The following is a 24,183-nucleotide window of genomic DNA, read 5'->3' as shown; positions in this document are numbered from 1 at the left end:
AGATTTTACTGGCTTTATCTTGCACTAAACATTATTCACGTTATTCCCTTCATCGTGTATCTGTACACTGTGTACGGCTCAATTGTAATCACGTATTGTCTTTCCACAGACTGGGTTAGCACACAACAAAGGCTTTTCACTGTACCTCAGTACACGTGACAGTAAACTAGCTGTTAATTCCATATTTATTTAGGGTGTTTTCATTCCACTGTTGCCATGGTGTAATTTAAGGTCTCTGGCTTTGTCTCTGCAACTTATCCAATAACTTAACCATTAAGCCATCGTGGCTGGACATTGACCAGTGTGAATAGACAAAAGGTGCAGGAGTAGGCCATTCGGCCCTTCGAGCCAGCACTGCCATTCAATTTGATCATGGCTGATCATCCCCAATCAGTACCCCATTCCTGCCTTGTCGCCATATCCCCTGACTCCGCTATTTTTAAGAGCCCTATCTAGCTCTCTCTTGAAAGCATGCAGATAACCTGCCTCCACCGCCCTCTGAGGCAGAGAATTCCACAGACTCACCACTCTCTGTGAGAAAAAGTGTTTCCTCGACTCCGTTCTAAATGGCTTACTCCTTATATTTAAACTGTGGCCTCTGGTTCTGGACTTCCCCAACATCGGGAACATGTTTCCTGCCACCAGTGTGTCCAAGCCCTTAACAATCTTATGTTTCAATGAGATACCCTCTCATCCTTCTAAACTCCAGAGTGTACAAGCCCAGCTGCTCCATTCTCTCAGAAGAGTTGCTTCTGGACCCAACTAAAGAGTTGCTTTGCTTTACCCATGCCTTGGTAGTTCCCACACAATTATTCATGCCATACCAGGAGCGATGGGACCGCTGTGAGGGATGGTGGGAGAACAAAGGGGGACCCGGTGTGGTGGGGGGGGGGGGGGGGCGATAGAACCCTCAGCCCAGGGGATAAGTCTGTGTTGGTTTGTTCCGGTGAAGGCGCTGTGCACACGGCAGCCAGCCAACAGTCGCTTGTCTTTTTCTTTTTGTTTTCACTTTTAACTTCAAGTTTTTGTGTAGCTTGCATGTTGTGACTGTCGGCAGAACACTTTCCCTCCGGGGATGACTAAAGTTTTATCGTATCGTATATTCTCGGCCATTAGAAAATTCAGCTCTGTTTTATATATTTTATATTTACACCAGATTTTGGCAGAATATCTGAAAATCATTTTGCATTTATTTGGGCCATGCAGTCAAATAATTTTATTCTGCATGAATAAATAATTCCCGGCTGGTGGGGAGGGCTGCAAGAACGAATGGAGGGGACAAGCGGGAGGGGGGAATGTTGCTGCCACGTGCGGTGTCAGGCAGTAGATGGGATTGTTTGTTGAACTTTTGTATCTTTGTCAGAAATGTGGTGACCCTTGTGTACTGCCCAGGTGAAGTCTGCTATTTGGTTTTGCAAGCAAAGCATTTCACTGTGCCTAGGTACATGTGACAATTAAGTATCATTGAATCACTGAATCATTTGTGTTCTGCTAGATAACCATTTTGGATGAGACTTGGACAGTGTTTAGACGCTACAGTCGTTTCCGAGAACTGCACAGAACGATGAAGATCAAATATCCAGAAGTAAGGCGGAATTTTAAAATTCAAGACTATCCAATGAATGTTCTCGTGGTGTACAAATTTCACAATTTTGATAATACCGTGGAACAATAGTGGATGCTGGGGACAGACACAGAAGCAGGCCGGGCCTCAAGATCAGTGTAGTGGGTGGGGTGAGGGGGTGGAGACCAAAGGCAGCTACGTGACCAAAAGAAAAGACACAAAGTGCTGGAGTAACCCAACGGGTCAATCAGCATCTGTGGAGAACTTGGATAGGTGATGCTTCAGGTCGGGACCCGAAACCTTACTCGAATTGGCACCTATTCATGTTCTCCAGAGAAGCTGCCTGACCCGCTCAGTTACTACAGCAGTGTTTAGTTTAGAGACGCAGCACGGAAACGGGCCCTTCAGCCCACCGAGTCCACGCCAACCGGTGATCCACGTACACTAACACCATCCTACATACTAGGGACAATTTACAATCTCTACCAAAGCCAATTAACCTACACACCTGTAAGTCAATCGAGTGTGGGATGAAACTGGAGCACCCGGGGAAAACTCAAGCGGCCACAGGTAGAACGTACAAACTTTTCATTGCCGTACAATGAACTTAACATTCATTGCGGCATAAAGAAAAGGTTTGAACATTTGAATGTTAATCGTGGTATATAAATAAGGCATACAATGAAAACGTTAGTACATGACCATGGTAAAGGATCATCAAGCACTGTAAAGATTAAATCAGAAATAAACAGATACTTAATTGGCCCAGGTAGACACACTGTGACGGCACGGTGGCTCAGCGGTAGAATTGCTGCCTTACAGCGCCAGAGATCCTGGGTTCGATCCTGACTACGGGTGCTGGCTGTACGGTGTTTGTACATTCTCCCTGTGACCGCATGAGTTTTCGGGTGCTCCGGTTTCCTCCCACACTCCAAAGACGTACAGGTTTGCAGGTTAATTGGCTGTAAAATTGTCCCTAGAGTGTGTGCAGGATAATATGCAGGAATCATTAGGTCTGCGCAGACTCGGTGGGCCGAAGGGCCTGTTTCCTCGCCGTATCTCTAAACGAAACTATCGGAGAGATACGGGAACTGCAGATGCTGGAATCTTGAGAAAAACGCAAAGTGCTGGAGGAAATCGGTGGGTCAGGCAGCATCTGTTGAGGGAATGGACAATTTCTCCACAGATGTCTATTCCCTCTGCACACGCTGCCTGACCCACTGATGTTCCCCCAGTAATTAGCTGTCAGAATTTATAGCAATTGTGCTTTTCATCGGTTGCTTGTATATTTGTTCTTGATATATAGCACATAAAATTATAATGGAATAGATGGAGAGGAATCTCAATTTATTCAAATAACCTAGATAGAAAGTTGCGATGAAGGAAGAACATGAATAATTTTATTACACATTAATAGTGTGAAGACACCAAATCTGTGCTCAGAACGCAGATTTCAGCAGAGTAATATGTTTGAACAGCCATCAAATAATATCAGTTCAACTCCAACATTTTCAGGATGTTTCAAGGCATTGGTGATTTACCACAAACATCAGCCTATTTTAATCTCTATATCATATCTATTGCTTCAAAACAAAAGGAGGCCACAGTTTAAAAACACTCTTTAATAACAAATCTTGATATATTTTCAATGCGTAGTTTTCATTCCATGAAGAGGGGGGGATTTGGATGACAAATGCTATTTTGTGTCTTCATGTACACTTCTAAGTCCTGTTGCGGTCTATCTAGCTGTAACCAAGTGAACAATCCTACTCAGATTTCACACTAAATCATTGAAGGTTGATTTTGCTCACTGAAGATATTAACAGTTGAATGTGTCTTTTTAACCTCAAGTTAATGTCCCACATCTTTCGTCCATTGGGAACAGCTCTGCCCAAGACTAGGCAATTGCAGAGAGTAGTGGATGTAGCCCAGTCCATCACACCGACCCGTGCTGCCCAGCATTGACTCCATCGACACTTCAGGCTGCCTCGGGAAAGCAGCCAATATAATCAAAGACTTGTCCCACCCCAGTAATTCCTCCTTCTCCCCTCTAGTGTCGGGTAGAAGATGCAGAAGTTTGAAAGCACAGACCACCAGGCTCGGGAACAATTTCTTCCCCTCTGTTATCAGGCCTCCATAAGCTAGGGTACTGTTCGATTCACCTCTACCTCACTGCAGACATTGGACTTTGTCTCTGGAACTGATGCGCTACAATGCTGAGAACTATATTCTATACTCTGTATCTTCCCCTTTGCTCTACCTGTTGTACTTGATTATATTTATGTATATTATTATCTGCTTTTGATTGGATTGCACGCAAAACCAAGCTTTTCACTGTACATTGGTACACGTGACAATAATGAACCTAAACCATTTATCTGTAACTTGAGAGGTTATTGGTAGTCTTGCAACCGCAATTCCCTCCGCTCCATATTGTTGGTGATGTGGAACCATTGTCTCTGCTCTTTACATTTAAATTAATCCTTTAAAATGTTAACATTCCTCGGATGACTGATCAGTGTGGGTACACAGTGCAAGATTCGCACGGAAAGCACTAATTAACTCGCTGAATTGTATTCATTAATTAATGTAAATGAGTTGGCAACATTTTATAATGTTAATAGTGTGTCCTCTGTTGATCTAACTATTCTGGAGGATGAGCAAAATTCACGCTATGAAAATTTAGGTGACCTGAGCTGACACATTGAAATGTCTGGGCCCGTTTAGCAGGGGTTGGATGATGAGAATTATTAGCATAGACCACAGGCACGGATTTGACCTTGCAATGGCACAACTTTAATGAGGAGATATTACATGTTCTGATGAGATAATAGTTAAAGGGATATGCACAATTAATGAAAAGTGGTGTCAGAAGTCACATTTATTATTATAGATTACAAGTTTATGTGCCCATAATGCTGCCACAAGCCAGATTTTTCATTGTAGCTGAACCTCCCTCTACTCGTGCGTGCGACAATATATTTGAATTATTGTTTCAGCTTAACCAGGAAGTCAGAAAAGCAAAACAGAAAGCAACCCTCATCTCGGGTCATAAAAGCAAAATCATTGGGCAACTCCTGATCTTGCCCCCATGAATGATTTTAGATACTGTAGATGTGGTGCTTTATGAGATTAATGATCCACTTCTTGATCTTCTAAAGGGCCTGTCCCACTTAGGCGATTTCTTCGGTGACTTGCCGGCACCCGTCAGAGTCGCAGCAGGTTGCCGCTGGATTTTCAACATGTTGAAAATTTTCGACGACCTGCTGCGACTATGACGGGTGCTGGCAAGTCGCAGAAAAAATCGCTTAAGTGGGACAGGCCGTTCAGCACAAGAAAGCACTGGGCCATGTCAGGGAGACGGAGCAGTCAATTTATAGATCACAAGAAATGGGAGCAGTATTAGGCCATTCGGCCCATCAAGTCTACTCTGCCATTCAATCATGGCTGATGTATCTCGCCCTCCTAACCCCATTCTCCTACCTTCTCCCCATAACCCCTGACACCTGTACTAATCAAGAATCTGTCTATCTCTGCCTTAAATATATCCACTGACTTGGCCTCGACAGCCTTCTGTGGCAAAGCATTCCACAGATTCACCACCCTCTGACTTGTAGCACCCATACCCCTCCAAGCCTTTCCTAGCCAAGCCTTTTGAATGTTATTGTTGTACCTACCTAAACCACCTCCTCTGGCAGCTCGCCCTATATACCAAAAAAAATGCCCCTCTGGTTCCTATTAAATCTTCCCCCTCTCACCTTAAACCTATGTCCTCAGGTTCTTGATTTCCTCAACTCTGGATAAAAGACTCTGTGTGTTGACACTGTCTATTCACCTCGTGATCTTATACACCGCTAAAGATCATCCCTCAACCATCTGCGCTGCAAGGAATAGTCTGCCCAACCTCCCCCTATAGCTCGGGTCCCTTGGGCCATAGCGACAACCCATCACAATTCAGATCATTAATTTAAATAACTTAGTTTAACTTGTGGAGGGGCCGCAGCTATTACACGCACAGTGAATGCTTAATAATGAGTATATTGTGCTTGCATCAAAGGCCTTTTGTCTTGCATTCTCCACTGATGCCGCATTGCCCTTTTTCAAATATCTAAATTGGCAACAGGTGCACATCCCAAAGCAATATAGACGTGGATCCCTTAAATTGCCTGCCCATCAGTGAGGTACCCTGGATAATTACTATGAATCATAGGGGCCATTAATGGAATGGTGTGCATTAGAATATAAGGCCATTGTTGCAGTTGCAATTAATTCACATTTCATAAAATTGAAACATCGGAGCAAGATAGCCACAGAATTCTGGAGTAGCTGGAGAGGCAGCATCTCTGGAGAGAAGGAATGGGTGACATTTCGGGTTGAGACCGTTCTTCAGACAATGCTGAGGTTGTTTATTCTGTACAGTATAGCTTTGTGTACTTGCTCACCACTGGTTAATCTGAAAGATGCATCCTGCTGTACCTACAGGTGTCTACATTTCTTTAAAAAAAACATAGGGCAAAGCTGACTGGGTCAATTATACAAGTTGGCAAAGTTGTCAGTTGATTTAAATCCAGAGTTTTCATTAGCACATCTACAGGTGTGCCTTCTGTTTAGACTCCTTAAAAATAGAACCTCGACTTAGCGACGGTGGGAACTGCAGATGCTGGAATCTTGAACAAAAACACAGTGTTGGGGGAGCTCAGTGGGTCAGGCAGCATTTGTGGAGGGAATGGACAGGCGTTGTTTCTGATTGGAACCTCCTTCAGATTGACAGGACTCTGGGAGGGAGAAGTGGGATTTGGGACAAAGCCTAGTAAGTGAAAAACAAGGATTTTGTTTTACAGTTCAGATTGATGTCAAATTAGGGCAACAGTGCTGCAGCGGTAGAGTTGCTGCCTCACAGCGCAAGAGACCCGGGTTCGATCTTGACCACGTGTGCTGTCTGTATGGAGTTTGCATGTTCTCCCCGTGACCGTGTGACTTTCCTCTGAGTGCTTCGGTTTCCTCCCTCATTCCAAAGATGTGTAGTTCAAGTTCAAGTTCAAGTTAGTTTATTGTCATGTGTCCCTGTATAGGACAATGAAATTCTTGCTTTGCTTAAGCACACAGAAAATAGTAGGCATTTACTACAAAACAGATAAATGTGTCCATATACCATGATATAAATATATACACACATGAATAAATAAACTGATAGTGCAAATAACAGAAAGTGGTTGGTAATAATCAGAGTTTTGTCCGAGCCAGGTTTAATAGCCTGATGGCTGAGGGGAAGTAACTATTCCTGAACCTGGTTGTTGCAGTCTTCAGGCTCCTGTACCTTCTACCTGAAGGTAGCAGGGAGATGAGTGTGTGGCCCGGATGGTGTGGGTCTTTCATGATACTGCCAGCCTTTTTGAGGCAGCGACTGCGATAGATCCCCTCGATGGAAGGAAGGTCAGAGCCGATGATGGACTGGGCAGTGTTTACTACTTTTTGTAGTCTTTTCCTTTCCAGGGCGCTCAAATTGCCGAACCAAGCCACGATGCAACCGGTCAGCATGCTCTCGACTGTGCACCTGTAGAAATTAGAGAGAGTCTTCCTTGACAATCCGACTCTCCGTAATCTTCTCAGGAAGTAGAGGCGCTGATGTGCTTTTTTGATGATTGCATTAGTGTTCTCGGACCAGGAAAGATCTTCAGAGATGTGCACGCCCAGGAATTTGAAGCTCTTGACCCTTTCAACCATCGACCCGTTGATATAAATGGGGCTGTGGGTCCCCCTCCTACTCCTTCCAAAGTCCACAATCAGTTCCTTGGTTTTGCTGGTGTTGAGGGCCAGGTTATTGCGCTGGCACCATATGGACAGTTGCTCGATCTCTCTTCTGTACTCTGACTCATCCCCATCAGTGATACGCCCCACAATAGTGGTGTCGTCAGCGAACTTGATGATGGAGTTCGCACTGTGGTTCGCTACGCAGTCATGGGTATAGAGTGAGTACAGCAGGGGGCTGAGCACGCAGCCTTGAGGTGCTCCCGTGCTGATTGTTATTGAGGCTGACACATTTCCACCAATACGAACAGACTGTGGTCTGTGGACGAGGAAGTCGAGGATCCAGTTGCAGAGGGATGCGCAGAGACCCAGTTCTGCGAGTTTGGTAACCAGTTTGGAGGGGATGATTGTGTTAAATGCCGAGCTGTAATCAATGAATAACAGCCTGACATATGAGTTTTTGTTGTCCAAGTGGTCCAGTGCGGAGTGGAGGGCCAGCGAGATCGCATCCACCGTTGATCTGTTGTGGCGGTACGCGAACTGCAGTGGGTCCAGGTTTTTGTCGATGTAGGAGTTGATTTGCTCCATGATCAACCTCTCAAAGCACTTCATCACCACCGCCGTTAGTGCCACTGGTCGATAGTCATTGAGGCATGTCACCTTACTCTTCTTGGGCACCGGTATAATTGATGCCCTTTTAAAGCAGGTGGGGACCTCAGGGGATCAGTAAATTGCCCCGAGTTTGTAGGATAGAACTAGTGTACGGGTGATCTTTGGTCGGCCTGGACTCGGTGGGCCAAAGAACTGTTTCCAGGCTGTATTTCTAAAACTAAAACTAAAAAACATGCTTTGTTGCAATAGGCACAGACCTTTCCATTACATCCTTGGGTCAGGCTGGTGTAACACAGCCAAATTATCACTGGCTGGGTCAGCGGGTCAGGCAGCATCTCTGGAGAACATGGATAGGTGACGTTTCACAGAGTGCTGGAGTAACTCAGCAGGTCAGGCAGCATCTGTGGAGAACATGGATAGGTGACGTTTCACAGAGTGCTGGAGTAACTCAGGGGGTCAGGCAACATCTCTGGAGAACATGGATAGGTGACGTTTTGGGTCGGGACAATTATTCGGACTGGTGTCAATTTATACAAAGTTATCAGTAAAGTCGAAGAAAACTTATATTTAAAACTGGCAATCGATATGATCAGTGACGTCTCTCCTCTTCCATCTTCCCCGCAGTCTAACCACCTTATTTTGTCTCCGGCCCCGGTTCTGATGAAAGGTCTTCAACTTAAAACCTTAACTCTGTTACTCCGTCCACAATGAAGGCCTGTCTTGCTGGATATTTCCAACATATTTTGTTTCCCTTTTAAGATATTTAAGGGATAGTGACAATAAAACACTCCCGACTCAAATGTTGTGCAAAGATGCATATAACACAGCATCTCATATTTCACTTGGGGCAGTTTACAACCCAGTGCCAAAGCCGTCTTTGTTGATCTCATTGTCTGCTCTTTTTCACCTAGTCCACAGTTAACAATGGCCTGTTTCCTTTATCATTTTTTTGCATATCTTTCCTTCATTTATTCTATATCTCCCCACATCACCGTCTCTGTCTCTCGTTTCCCTTTCCTATGACTCTCGGTGTGAAGAAAGGTCTCGATCCGAAACTTCACATTCCTTTTCTCCAGGGACGCTGTCAGACCCGCTGAGTTGCTCCAGCTTTTTGTGTCTACTGCATAATTAGATCATAAGTGATAGGAGTAGAATTAGGCCATTCGGCCCATCAAGTCTACTCCACCATTCAATCATGGCTGATAAATCTCCCTCACACCCCACCTAATTATCTTCTGAAGATAGACAACAAATGGAGAATCGGGTCGAGACTCTTCATCTGTCTTCTTCTTTGTCTGATGAACGGTCTCGACCCGAAACGTCACCCATTCCTTCAATCCAGAGATGCTGCCTGTCCCGCTGAGTTACTCCAGCATTTTGGGTCTATTTTTGGTTTAAACAAGCATCTGCAGTTTCTTCCCACGACAACTCATTATCTCCTGACTTTAGTTTGAGTTCTACTCGATCAAATTACAACATTGATTCTGTCATGTCTGTGAGAGTTATGTCTAGGAAGATCTGAAAGTACATCCTCCTTGATGTCTGCTGTTGTGTGATTGACTTTGCAAAATTAAACTTACTTGGAGTTCAAAGAGAAATCTCTCCAGTGGTCGGAATCAATGCTGACAACGAGAAGATCCTTGTGGTGTTGAATGTCCGCAGCTGAACACTTAGAAAGCAGTAGTTTAGAGATACAGCGCGGAAACCGGTCCACGGAGTCCGCAGATCCCCACACATTAACACTATTCGACACACACATGGGACAATTTACACAAACACCAAGCCAATTAAACTACAAACTTGCACGTCTTGGGAGTGTGGGAGGAAACCGAAGATCTCGGAGAAAATCCACGCAGGTCACGGGGAGAACGTACAAACACCGCACAGACAGCTCCTGTAGTTGGGATCAAACCCTGGCCCCCGGTGCTGCAAGGCAGCAACTCTACCGCTGCGCTACTGTGCAAGAATGTAATTTATTTTTACCCAACATCTTCACTCAGTAAAATGCAAAGCTATTGCCAATGTCATAATATTGACTTTTGCTCAGAACTTGCTTATTTATGAAGCAAAACACACAGTCTAAGTGATAAATTATCCATTATTAGCTTCCAAATTACTCCAGATCTCCAGAAAACATGTTCCCGATGTTGGGAGAGTCCAGAACCAGGGGCCACATTTTAAGAATAAGGGGTAAGCCATTTAGAACGGAGACAAGGAAACACTTTTTCACACAGAGAGTTGTGAGTCTGGAATTCTCTGCCTCAGAGGGCAAGTTCTCTGGATACTTTCAAGAGAGAGCTAGATAGGGCTCTTAAAGTTAACGGAGTCAGGGGATATGGGGAGAGGCAGGAACGGGGTACTGATTGTGGATAATCAGCCATGATCACATTGAATGGCAGTGCTGGCTCGAAGGGCCGAATGGCCTACTCCTGCACCTATTGTCTGATGTCACTGCATCAAACGTTGAAACTTGGTGCCTCGCCTAGTTTTCTGTAGAATCTGAGTTATTGCTATTCAGTCGGAGGTGTCTCACAATCGGTTGCCTTGTGCTCACTGTTATTATCCCATTAGATTGGCACACAATTACGAGGATGTTGTCAGGACTTGAGGGCCTGAGCTATAGGGAGAGGTTGGGCAGGCTAGGATGTTGTTCCGTGGAGCGCTGGATGATGAAGGGTGATGGTGAAGAGATGTACAAGATAAAAAGGGCAATAGGCAAGGTAGATGCACAATGTATTTTACCCAGAGAAGGAAAATTAACATTTTTGAGACATTTGGAAAGGTTCATGGATAGGAAAGGTTTAGAGGGATATATGATGTATGGACAAGTTGGGCTGAAGGGCCTATTTCCATGCTGTATGACTCAATATTTGAAATATTCCTTGCATACACCATGCAGCCATGATTGCTGCAAAGATGCACACCTCCAGATTCGGGGATAGTTTCTAACCAGCTGTAATCAGGCAACTTAATCATCCTACCACAACCCAAGAGCAGTCCTGAACTACCTACCGCTTTGGTGACCCCTGGACTATCTTTGATCGGACTTTGCTGGATTACCTTGCACTAAATGGTATTCCCTTATCATGTATCTATGGCTCGATTGTAATTACGCATTGTCTTTCTGCTGACTGCAACAAAAGCTTTTCACTGTACCTCGATACACGTGACAATAAACTAAACTCAAGACTGCAGTGATTTACAGTTGCAAATCCGGAGAGAGAATTAATATCCCACATTTTCAAGCATAAAAAGATGACATGCTGCAGATTGTCTGTTGCTGCAAAAATGTGTAAGATAGTCTGAATGACACTTTCTCCTCATCTCCATATTTTTCTATCATAGCAATGGTTGGAATTTAGTTGCTTGTTTTTATGACCCATATATTTTGTAGGGATAGATAAAGTAAAATGTACAGAATTTATTGATGCTTCATTTTTGGTTCGGCCAGTGAATTGCAAGATGTCTTTTCCATCAGTGAGGCAAAGCAATTTGCTGTCAACTATATAAATTGTCTAATCTTTGCAATCGGATCGCGGAATACGAGTTGAGAAACTTGCCAGAAGTTATTCTTACAAAGGAACATTGAAGGGCGTTTTGGTGGGAACTACAGTATTGCTGAGCAGCCCCAAGGAATTCAGTATCTTAACGTGTTTGTGTACTTTAAATAGTGTGTCCAAGGGGATGGTGTATCGATATTTGCAATGGTTATTGTGCATTTGTGATGAATGAGATAGTGATGTGTCTCTTCCCTTAACATTACTCCCAAGAACTAATATTTCCATTCAGCAGCCTAAGGGGTTGAGTACTGGCATTTCCGTAAGATGAGTTGACACACTTGGGCGGTCACGGTCAAAGATCAAAATAGTCCACTCGACGAAAAAGACGTAGTATGGTCATGGGCAGATTCATGGGTAATTTTCGGCCCCATTTCCGTAACCGGCTTCCGTCTCCACACCAAAGATCCCGTAGCGGAGCAAAGATACTAATGCGGAGACGGAAGCCGGTTACGGAAACATCCTCGTAAAAATAAAAGTTATTTGGTAAAAATCTTCTCATTTTCAGAATTATAATTTATTAACACAAACTGTCCCCCCACAACGTTGATTACACTGCGAGAGGGATACCCAAAGTCGGGTTGGGTTACTGAAATGGATGAAAAAAAGGCCCACGTTCCGCTCCGTTGCGTACTACACGTCAGCCCATTGCATTTAGCGGGAGTGGTCTATCTTGACTATAGGATCTTTGGTCACAGTGGCGCAGCAGTAGAGTTGCTGCCTTACAGCGAATGCAGCGCCGGAGACCCGGGTTTGAATCCGACTACGGGTTCTGTCTGTACGGAGTTTGTACGTTCTCCCCGTGCCCTGCGTGGGTTTTCCCCGAGACTATCGGATTCCTCCCACACTCCAAGGATGTACAGGTTTGTAGGTTAATTGGCTTGGTAAATGTAAAAATTGTCCCTAGTGGGTGTAGGATGGTGCGGGGATCGCTGGTCAGCGCAGACCCAGTGGGCCGGAAGGGCCTGTTTCCGCACTGTATCTCTAAACTAAACTAAACATCTTGTATTGTTTTTCAAGTTTTACTGACCTTCAAATGCAAGGGGATGATTTAATCACCCGTTTTGAATAAAGCACTTTGCTACCAGCTAACTAACGTGCAGATTGTTACTTGGAACTGATAAATACACCTTCTAAAGTCGGCAAAACTGTAAATTAACTCGGTCAAGTTCTCCTAACATTGTTTGCCTTTACATTGATGGCTGGACTGTTGCTGCTCCCGGCACTTGTTCCAAACCCAGAAAGGTTATGACCTTTAGCGGCCAGTTCTCTGCTGGCTCTTGTTTTCACATGCCCCTTTCCTGACACTTTTCTTGCCTTCTCGATACATCTCTCGAGATCAGCGAGCAAACAGTTCCACACTAAGAGCACAGATACTGTGGAGCAAATCCTGAGCAAAACACACAGTGCTGGAGACAGGACTGGACTGTGCAGGAGTTCTTCAGACTGGAGAAGAATCCCAACTCAAAATTCCCTCCACAAATCCTCCAGCACTTTGTTTTACACAAATAACCACAGCTTCCTTGACTGTATCTTTTTTCCAATTTCTTTAGTTTATTGTCACGTGTACCAAGGTACAGTGGAAAGCTTTTTGTTGCGTGCTATCCAGTCAGTGCAAAGACTAGACATGATTACAGTTCACAGTGTACAGCTACAGGGTAAAGAGTATAACGCATAGTGCACGGTAAAGTCTGATTAAAGATACTCCAAGAGTCTTTAGTGAGGTAGATAGTAGCCCGGGACTGCTCTCCAGTTGTTGGTAGGATAGTTCAGTTGCCTGATAACAGCTGGGAAGAAACTGTCTCTGGAGAGGTATGCTTTTTCACACTTCTGCATCTCTTGCCTGACGGGCGAAGATGGGGTGACTGGGATGAGACTGGTCCTTGATTATGCTGGTGGCCTTGTCGAAGCAGCGTGAAGTGTAGATGGAATCAATGGAAGGGAGATTGGTTTGTGTGATGGTCTGGGCTGCGTCCACAATTCTCTGCTACCTCTTGTGGTCTTGGTTGGAGCTGTTCCCAAACCATGCTGTGATGCATCCCGATAAAATGCTTTCTACAGCACATCTGCAGAGGCTGGTGAGAGTTGTTGGGGACGTGCCAAGCTAGAGGTGTTGATGTGCTTTCTTGGCCACTGCTTCGATAGGGCTACTCCTGTTCTGATAATGAGATTTTCTACACCAATTCTGATGAAGGATTGTGGAAATCTCTGCCACAGAAGGCAGTGTAGGCCAATTCACTGGATGTATTCAAGAGAGAGTTGGATAAAGCTCTTGGGGCTAATGGAATCAAGGGATATGGGGAAAAGCAGGAACAGGGTACTGATTCCGGATGATCAGCCACGATCATATTGAATGGCGGTGCTGGCTCAAAAGGCCAAATGGCCTCTCCTGCACCTACATTCTATGCTTCTATGGATTGGAAACATTATCTCTGGTTCTCTTTCATAGATGGTTCTTTCACGTGCTGAGTGTTTCCAGCTTTTGTTGGTAGTTTTCAGATTTTTATTATTTTGTGCAGTTTATTTTTTATTTTAATGAAATTCAATTTAATTTTGGCAGATCAGAAAAGAGGGTTTATTATAAGAGAAAGTAAACATTTTCACTTGTGCAAAGTACATAACTCCCACCTCATCGCAAGCTTACATTTCAAATCAGTACTGCAGTGAGAGGTGTCTCCATAATCTTCGGAACAATGATGGCAGGTTTCTGAACAATGCAATATAATTCAGATCAAAATATGTTCAGATGGTTTGGAGTGACGTAAGTGAAGCAAATGCTTTTATTCAGCGCATGCTAATACATGTTATTTAGGACATTTTTATGGCAGAGATAGATTCTTGATTAGTACGGGTGTCCGGTTATGGGGAGAAGGCAGGAGAATGGGATTGAGAGGGAGAGATAGATCAACCATGATTGAATGGCGGAGAATACTTGATGGGTCGAATGGCCTAATTCAGCTCCTATCACTTATAACAATGCATTTCGTTGTCTCTGTACTGTACACTGACAATGACAATTAAAATTGAATCTGAATCTTATGTATATTGTTCTTTATTGCTATTCTTGCTATTGAGGGAGTGCAGCGTAGGTTTACAAGGTTAATACCGGGATGGCGGGACTGTCATATGCTGAGAGAATGGAGCGGCTGGGCTTGTACACTCTGGAGTTTAGAAGGACGAGAGGGTATATTATTGAAACATATAAGATTGTTAAGGGTTTGGACACGCTGGAGGCAGGAAACATGTTGGGGGAGTCAAGAACCAGGGGCCACAGTTTAAGAATTTAACTGTGCCATTTAGTGCCATTAAGAATTTAACTGTGCCACTGTGAGCCATTTAGAACGGAGACGAGGAAACACTTTTTCTCACAGAGAGTGTGAGTGTGTGGAATTCTCTGCTTCAGAGGGCGGTGGAGGCAGGTTCTCTGGATGCTTTCAAGAGAGCTAGATAGGGCTCTTAAAAATAGCGGAGTCCGGGGATATGGGGGAAAAGGCAGAAACGGGGTACTGATTGGGGATGATCAGCCATAATCACATTGAATGGCAGTGCTGGCTCGAAGGGCCGAATAGCCTACTCCTGCCTCTATTGTCTATTGTCTATTGCCTATTTACCAATCTAACATTAATACTCTAGAGTTGGGAGGTTGAGGGAGGAAATAAGAAATGAAAAGCAAGTAACTGCAGGTGCTGAAAATGGTAAACAGCAACAGACAAATCTGAGATTATTCTGCAGATCAGGCAGCATAAGTGGGGGGACAATTATGTTACATTTCCAGATTAATTTGACGGTGTATGGTCTTTGAAATGAAACATTAAATATTTCCTCTTCAGAGATGCAGCCTAACCTGTTGTGTAACCCAGCATTTCTTTTTGATATTAGAAATAAACGTCTGTTTGAGGTGAGGGATATTTTCTTTGAAAGTGAGAATAATTCGGGGTGCTTGTTCTTGGTTTGTTTTGTGCATTATATTTACATTTTTGTTCCTTGGATCTATTAGAGAGCTTGCACTGAACATTATACACCTTCGGGTCTAATTTTCCATTTGAAGGAATGAACAGTTTTTCTGCAGAATTTTACCCAGGGCAATAATCTAATATTAATTGCATTGATATTCTTCCCTTTATTTTGGCTTTGTTCTCAAAGGCAGGAAATACAATTATAATTTGCATACATTACTTGTGCAAGGTTTCAAGATTTTTGTATGAATTACTAATAAACTTTATTTAACCCAGGTGACTATCGATATATCTGGTACAGACATTTATGAATTAGGGCGGCACATTAGCGCATTGGGAGGAGCTGTTGCCTCCGGGCCAGAGACCCGGGTTCGATCCTGCCCCTGGGTGCTCTCTGTGTGGAGTTTGCACATTTTTCCTGTGACTGCTTGGGTTTCCTACGGGTGCTCCGGTTTCCTCCCACATTCCAAAGACGTGCGGGTTTGCAGATTAATTGGCCTCTGTAAAATTTGCCATAGTGTGTTGGAATTAGATGAGAAAGTGGGATAACGTTGAATCAGCTCTCGGTGGTCGGCATGGACTAGGTGGGCCGAAGGGCTTGTTCCATGCTATATCTCGAAACTAAATTAATCTTGAAGGCATTGAAATTGATGAAAAATGCCCAAATAATATTTTATTCCCTTCTCAAGTGGAAATATATACAGCACCAGGTGATTACTGAGTGTGAATAATAAAACTGGGTTATTTTAATCCACTCAGTCTATCAATCTATTGACAAATTTTTCAGAATGAGTTTGTGACATGATGATGTGCTAAATAAATTTTCAGTTCACCATTGCTACAATGATCAATGAAACTCAGGATTGCATTGTTCCCCATTTCCAGATCGCCAGTCTAGAATTTCCTCCCAAAAAACTATTTGGTAATCGGGATGAAAGAGTCATTGCTGAGAGACAATCCCATTTAGAGGTAAGCTTTGCTTGGTCTTTATTCAGGTTATCCTATCATAATATTACTGGAACTTTAGCTGTGAATATAAATGCCTATAACACAACACTGACGGCATTATTTTTTAAATCTGCCTTCATTCATCTCCCTCTATTTACACACCTTCAGCTAGATCAGCTAAACTAACCGGTGTTCATCCCGTCTCTTAAACAAAGACAACAGTAATTGTCCCACCTGGATAATCTTGGTCTCTACTGGATCACAGATATTCCGTTCATCCTCTACGTTCTACCTGCTCACTCACTTACTTTTCCAGTTGTGACACCAAATAAAATTAATCTGAAACACCTCTACTAGTGGTGTAGTTGGCAGAGCTGCCATCTCACATCATTAGAGATCCAGGTGACTATCCTTGATCGGACATTTCTGGCTTTACCTTGCACTAAACTTTATTCCCTTATGTATACATTGCATTCAGAAACTATTCAAGACCCCTTCACTTTTTCCAAATTTTGTTACATTACAGCCTTATTCTAAAATGGATTAAATTCTTTTTTTTTTATCATCAATCTACACACAATACCACTATAATTTTAAAAAAAAGCGAAAACAGGTGTTTAGAAATGTTTGCAAAGTAATTAAAAAAAACTGAAATATCACATTTACATAGGTATTCAGACCCTTTGCTATGACACTCAAAATTGAGCTTAGGTTCATCCTGTTTCCATTGATTATCCTTGAGACGTTTATACAACTTGATTGGAGTCCACCAGTGGTAAATTAAATTGATTGGACATGATTTGGATAGGCACAGCCCTGTCTATATAAGGTCCCACAGTTGACAGTGCATGTCAGAGCAAAAACCAAGCCATGAAGACGAAGGAATTGTCCGTAGACCTTCGAGACAGGATTGTGTCGAGACACAGATCTGGGGCAGGGTATAAAACAATTTCTGCAGCATTGCAAGTCCCGAAGAGCACAGTGGCCTCCGTCATTCTTAAATGGAAGAACTTTGGGACCACCAGAACTCTTCATAGAGCTGGCTGCCCGGCCAAACTGAGCAATCAGGGCCTTGGTCAGGGAGGTGACCAAGAACCCGATGGTCACTCTGACAGAGGTCCAGAGCTCCTCTGTTGGGATGGGAGAATCTTCCAGAAGAACAACTATATCACTTCACCAATCAGGCCTTTATGGTAGAGTGGCCAGACAGAAGCCACTCCTCAGTAAAAGGCACATGACAGCCCGCTTGGAGTTTGCAAAAGGGACCTAAAGGATGAAACCAAGATGAAACCAAGATTGAACTCTTTGGCCTGAATGCCAAGCGTCACGTCTGGAGGAAACCAGGCACCGCACATCTCCTGGCCAATACCATACCTACGGTGAAACATGGTGCTGGCAGCATCATGCTGTGGGTATGCATTTCAGCGGCAGGAACTGGGAAACTAGTCAGGATTGAGGGAAAGATGAACGGAGCAAAGTGCAGAGAGATCCTTGATGAAAACCTGCTCCAGAGCTTTCTGGACCTCAGACTGGGACAAAAAAAAACAAAAAAACCTTCCAACAGGACAACAACCCTAAGCACACAGCCAAGACAGCGCAGGAGTGGCTTTATATCTTTGGTGACAAGTCTGTGAATGTCCTTGAGTGGCCCAGCCAGAGCCCGGACTTGAAACCGACCGAACATCTCTGGAGGGACCTGAAAATAGCTGAGCATCGACGCTCCCCATCCAACCTGACAGCGCTTGAGAGGATCTGCAGAGAAGAATGGGAGAAATGACCCAAATACAGGTGTGCCAAGCTTGTAGCGTCATATCCAAGAAGACATGAGGCTGTAATTGCTGCCAAAGGTGCCTCAACAGTACTGAGTAAAGGGTCTGAATACTTATGTAAATGTGATATTTCAGTTATTTCTTTTTAATTACTTTGCAAAAATTTCTAAACACCTGTTTTCACTATTTTATTATGGGTTTTGTGTGTAGATTGATGATTTAAAAAAAAAAGAATTTAATTTATTTTAGAATAATGTATCAAAATGTGGAAAAAGTGAAGGAGTCGGAATACTTTCTGAATGCACTGTATGTACACTGTAAATTGCTTGATTGTAATCATGTATTTTCTTTCTGCTGACTGGATATCATGCAAAAAAGGTTTTCACTGTACCTCTGTACATGTGGCAATAAACTGAACTGGAGGTTCAATCTTGATCTCAGGTGCTGTCTGTGTGGAGTTTGCGCGTTCTCCCTGTCACCCCACAAAATTCCTCTTGGTGCCCTGGTTTTCTCCCACATTCCAAATATGCGTGGGTTTATAGGTTAATTGGCCTCTGTAAATTGCCCCTAGTGTGTAGGGAGTGGATGGAAAGGGGAGATAAACTAGAACTAGTGTGAACAGGCGATTTAATGTGGACTAGGTAGGCTGAAGAGCCTATTTCCATACTGTATCTTTAAACTAAATTAAACTCCATTCACTCATCTGACGGTATCATTGCTGTACCTTAACTAGTTCCTCCTTCAAACCATCCACTGCTCCTTCAACATGTGTATATTTGAGATTGATGTCAAGATCTGTTTCTTTTCTGATTTCTCATTTCATTGTTTTTGAAATAATGTACAGGAATAAATCCAATCATTGTTGCTTACTAAGTGTTTATTGGTGCTACATTGTAAACCAGATTGTTAAAATTAGTATCCATAACATTTTAAAGGACAGTAAAATATCGGTGTGAATTTAAAAAATCTCTGGATGCATGCTGTTATGTTTGTAATAATCCTTCAGGCTTATCACCACCTGCTAGCTGCGGTCGTCCAATCCCCATTATGGGGAGACCTGTAAATTTAATACCATGGATAGTGAAGGGCCTGGATCGAGTGGATGTGGAAAAGGATGTTCCCACTAGTGGGAGAGTCTAAGATGTCAGCACCCTTCAAAAGGCAAAAGTACCATTGTATATTCAAGCCACCTCCAGTTACATTATCTTAAAGGTTAAAGTTGAGCGTTGAATTTATAGAATTCTCTGAAACAGTAGGTCATAAGGCAGGCACAAAATGCTGGAGTAACTCAGCGGGACAGGCAGCATCTCTGGAGCTGACGTTCGGGTCGAGACCCTTCTTCAGACTAGGATGTAAGGCAGTGTGTAGGAAGGAACTACAGATGCTGGCTTAAACCAAAGATAGGCACAAAAAGCTGGAGTAACTCACGGGCCAGGCTCTCTGGAGAGAAGGAATAGGTGACGTTTCGGGTCTCTTCGGACATGTATACCCTCCCTAAGTTAACAATTTGGACGACCCACTCATTTCTGCTCTTTCCCCATAGCTCAACAAATATTTCCCTTTAGATATGTCCAATTCCTTACAAAATATTGTTGATGACTCTCTTTCCATCACACCTTCAGGCAGTGCATTACAAATCTTAAAAGTGGTCTCCAATGTTACCTTTGAAAACTGTACAAAGAGGATTTTGCACGTGCAAAGCGCACAGCCCACGTGAGTGCACCATCACACACACCAGTCTTCCCACCGTTGACTCCATCTACATTTCATGCTGCCTCCGAAAAGCAGCCAACATAATCAAAGACTTGTCCCTCTCCTGTCCAGCAGAAGGTACACAAGCTGGAAAGCGCACACCACCAGACTCAGGAACAGCTTTTCCCCCTCTGTTATCAGCCTTCAGAATGGTCCTTCCATAAGCTAGGGTGCAGTCCATTTTACCTCTACCTCATTTCTGACATTTGATTTTGTCTCTGAAACTAGTGCACTACAATGCAGAGAACTGTTTCCTGCACTCTGTATCTTCCCCTTTGCTCTACCTATTGTACTTGAGTCCGACTTGATTGTATTGATATATAGTATTGAACAATCTGTTTGGATAGAAATGGAATGGAAAGAATGGGTCGACTGGGCTTATATTCACTGGAATTTAGAAGGATGAGAGGGAATCTTATAAAAACATATAACATTCTTAAGGGATTGGACAGGCTGGATGCAGGAAAAATGTTCCCGATGCTGGGGAAGTCCAGAACCAGGGGGTCACAGTTTAAGAATAAGGGGTCAGCCATTTAGGACTGAGATGAGGAAAAACATTTTCACCCAGAGAGTTGTGAATCTGTGGAATTCTCTGCCACAGAAGGCAGTGGAGGCCAATTCACTGGATGTATTCAAGAGAGAGTTAGATATAGCTCTTTGGGCTAACGGAATCAAGGAATATGGGAAGAAAGCAGGAAAGGGGTACTGATTTTGGATGATCATATTGAATGGCGGTGCTGGCTTGAAGGCGCCGAATGGCCCTAATCCTGCACCTATTTTCAATGTTTCTATTGGTAGCATGCAAACCAAAGCTTTACATTGTACCTCAGTACACATGACAACAAACCTAAACCTTAAGGCAAGTTCGGCCGAAGGGTCTGTTTCTGCACTGTATCACTCTATGATTCTAAGGAAGGGAATTTTTGATTGCATGAAAAAATTCCCAATACTCTCTCTTGTGATTATTTTGCCAATGACTCAATCTGTGTTTGCGGGTTACAGATCCTTCTGCCAGTTTAAAATTCTGCGGAATTTGCCATTACCGATGAAGCAATTGGGTATTTAAGGCAGAGTTTGACAGATTTTTTTATTAGTATGGGCGATCAGGGGATTTGGAGCGAAAGCAGGAGAATGGGGTTGAGAGGGAAAGATGGATAGATCAGCCATGATTGAATGACGGAATAGACTTGATGGGCCGAGTGGCCTAATTCAGCTCCTATCACTTATGAACTTATGAATTACAATATGTTCTCTACTCTATCTTTTTGCAGAGATACCTCAGGAACTTTTTCGCGTTGATTTTGAAGTCTCCAACCTCACCACTGAACCTATACAAAGAAGATTTTACATTGTCGAAGCACACCCTCTGTGAGTTTACGCCATTCTTCAGGAAAGGAGTTTTCGACTTCAGCAGTCACGGAACTGGATAATTAAATGAGGAAAAAAACGGGTAGCAATCAGGACCAAAAGCAGTGCCTTTTCACTTTCCATCCAAATCTTCTAAATATGCAGGCAGATTATCTCACAATGAGCATGTGCTGTTTCATATATTTTTTAAATATTTAAAAAAAACACCTCCATAAAGTTTAAAGTATTCTACATGTAATATCTATAGGCTTTTTGTTTACTGTTTTGCTTCCACAGGCCATTTATAATAGATCTCTCCAGCAACTAAATGTGGATTCTTGCGGTGTAAATATTTCACCACACCAGTTGAAAATGATCTATTCTTTACCCTCTGTTTATCTCGATAAGACAAAACAAAAGATATTTATCTCATCGTAATTATGACTTAATCTACCACTTAATTCTATTCACTTTATTAAAACTACAGAGATCGACTTTGAAGAGAAATAAGTTTGTTTAGAAATAGGTTTACAGGTCCCTTATGGTTCCATGGTGACATTTCTGGGGGGGAAAAAAATAAATGTTTGATTCATTTATTTTGTTATGTGTCCCACTAGTTTAAGACAATTGTTTTAAATATTTGCAGCAATCTATAGTCCTATGTGTCTCTGGGTGTGGACAGAGGCCTGAGTCTACAAGAAAATATCGATCTTCCATTTCTGCTCTTTTCTATTCAATCCTCTGGAACATGTGGTAAATTTGATTGATGGAAGTTAGTGGCTCACTTGGATCTAGAACAATGGGTAGTTATAACTCCTCAAAACCCCAGTCCAAGCAATGCAGCAGCTTTCGTGGCTCACCCATAGCTATGGCCAAGCTTTTGTTGTATAGCGTTTGGACTAAAGTTTAGACAAAATGTAGAACATTTTAGACAATATTTCCCGTTACAGTAAATTTATATTTAGTGTAGTACAATTCTAAGATGTTATTCTCTAATTATTGCAAGAGCTACACGGGTAATTGCTTTATCTAAATGTACTGTCGATGCAGGGAATTAAAAATAAAAACAAAGCTGAAAATAATCGGGTCAGGTAGAGAGAGAGAGAGAAGCGTTCAATGTTTGGAGTAGATTAAATGCTGATGGTTGTAACAGAGGTGTTTTTCCTCCTGATTCTCCTGTATAATTTCAAGCTTTGAGTTGAAGATGAGCTCCAGGACACAGTTTTAAAACTTTTGCCGAAATAAATAAACCGGTACCTTCACAAGGAGCATTATTTCCAGAAACAATCCGCTCCACTTGATTAAATTAGCAAATTGTTGCAGTCTGAGGAAGGGTCTCGGCCCGAAACATCACCCATTCCTATCCAGGAATGCTGCCGATTCCACTGAGTTACACCAGCATTTTGTGTCTACCTTTGGTTTAAACTAGCATCTGCGGCCCCTTCCTACATAAAGGGATTAAAGTCTAACTAATATTAAAATTTGCATTCAACTAAACTTAGTTTAGTCATCTCTAATCTCTATCAGGAGAAAGTCAATGCAATAATATCACATAGGAAATAGTAGCAAGATATAATTTATCTTTTAATAAATCTTTTAATCAGATTTGAACTTGTTAGGCAAAACTGAACAGAAATAAACAGAAAATGCTGGGAATAGTTGGACCAGACAGCTTCTGTGGTGAACAAAACAAAAGTTGACATTTTGGATTAAATCACCCTTTCATGGATCTAAAATATTTATAGGCTGTTATGTCAGCAATTAGTCCTCACCTATTCTCCAGTCTATATAAACAATGTCAAAACATTTGTTTTCACTTTTAATTTTAATGTTATTGTGATTGTGGGGTTATCAATGATAATTTCAAACAACATATGTATAGTGCCCCCTTTGGAACAAAGACTCATCATTTGTTTATTTGCCTCTGTATTCCACAATTTGAGATTTGTAATAGAGAAAATCACAAGTGGTCAGATTTGAATAAAGGACATTTTTTATACATTTTGGTTTCACCATGTAGAAATTACAGCAGTGTTTATACATAGTCCCCCCCCCCCCCCCCCCCCCATTTCAGGGCACCATAATGTTTGGGACAGCAATGTCATGTAAATGAAAGTAGTCATGTTTAGTATTTTGTTGCATGTCCTTTGCATGCAATGACTGCTTGAAGTCTGTGATTCTTGGACATCACCAGTTGCTGGGTGTCTTCTCTGATGATGCTCTCCTTTAGCTTATGCTTGTTTTGGGGGCTAGTCCCCTTCAGTTTTCTCTTCAGCATATAAAAGGCATGCTCAATTGGGTTCAGATCGGGTGATTGACTTGGCCACTCAAGAATTTACCATTTTTTAAAATCTTTGAAAAGCTCCTTTGTTGCTTTAGCAGTATGTTTGGGATCATTGTCTTGCTGTAGAATGAACCGCCGGCCAATGAGTTTTGAGGCATTTGTTTGAACTTGAGCAGATTGCTGAAATGGGGGGAACTATGTATAAACACTGCTACAATTTCTACATGGTGAAACCAAAATGTATAAAAATGGCCTTTTTTAAAATCTCACAATGTGCACTTTAACCACATGTGATTTTTTTCTATTACAAATCTCAAATTGTGGAGTACAGAGGCAAATAAATAAATGATGGGTCATTGTCCCAAACATTATGGAAGGCACTGAATTTACTTCAAATATTGCCTTTTAAAGTGGTAACATGGCGAAGGTACCTGACCTGAAGACGCTTGCTGAGATTTCTCACGTTAGTGAGTTGCAACTCTCCGTGCGTTGACCCAGAGAACCTGAGGCATAAGCTAAACAGGTTAGAATGGAGTGGATACACAAGAGAATGCAGATGCTGAATCTTGTACAAAGTGCAGGAAAAACTCAGCTGGCCAGACATCATCTCTGGAGGATGTGGATAGGTAATGTTTTGGGTCGAAGG

At 42.6% G+C, this 24,183-nt stretch overlaps 1 protein-coding gene across 2 annotated transcripts in view; it reads left to right on the top strand.

Moving 5' to 3' along the window:
* The window catches only part of kif16b (kinesin family member 16B), a 122,871-nt gene extending 100,353 nt beyond the window's left edge, over nucleotides 1–22,518 (top strand). Inside the window, exons 25-27 of one of the 2 annotated variants that reach the window (XM_033026286.1) lie at nucleotides 1,496–1,585; nucleotides 16,323–16,406; nucleotides 21,178–22,518. In XM_033026286.1, coding sequence (XP_032882177.1) covers nucleotides 1,496–1,585; nucleotides 16,323–16,406; nucleotides 21,178–21,336 — 333 coding nt within the window. In that variant the 3' untranslated portion in view covers nucleotides 21,337–22,518. The remainder of the gene's footprint in view (nucleotides 1–1,495; nucleotides 1,586–16,322; nucleotides 16,407–21,177) is intronic. The other variant, XM_033026287.1, reaches the window with a different exon arrangement.
* The last annotated feature ends 1,665 nt before the right edge of the window (nucleotides 22,519–24,183 follow it).

This window comes from Amblyraja radiata, chromosome 8, assembly GCF_010909765.2.
Source record: "Amblyraja radiata isolate CabotCenter1 chromosome 8, sAmbRad1.1.pri, whole genome shotgun sequence".
In the NCBI taxonomy this organism is placed as follows: Eukaryota; Metazoa; Chordata; class Chondrichthyes; order Rajiformes; family Rajidae; genus Amblyraja; species Amblyraja radiata.
Note: the sequence above shows the minus strand (reverse complement) of the source record. Positions and strands in the feature narration are given on the sequence as shown.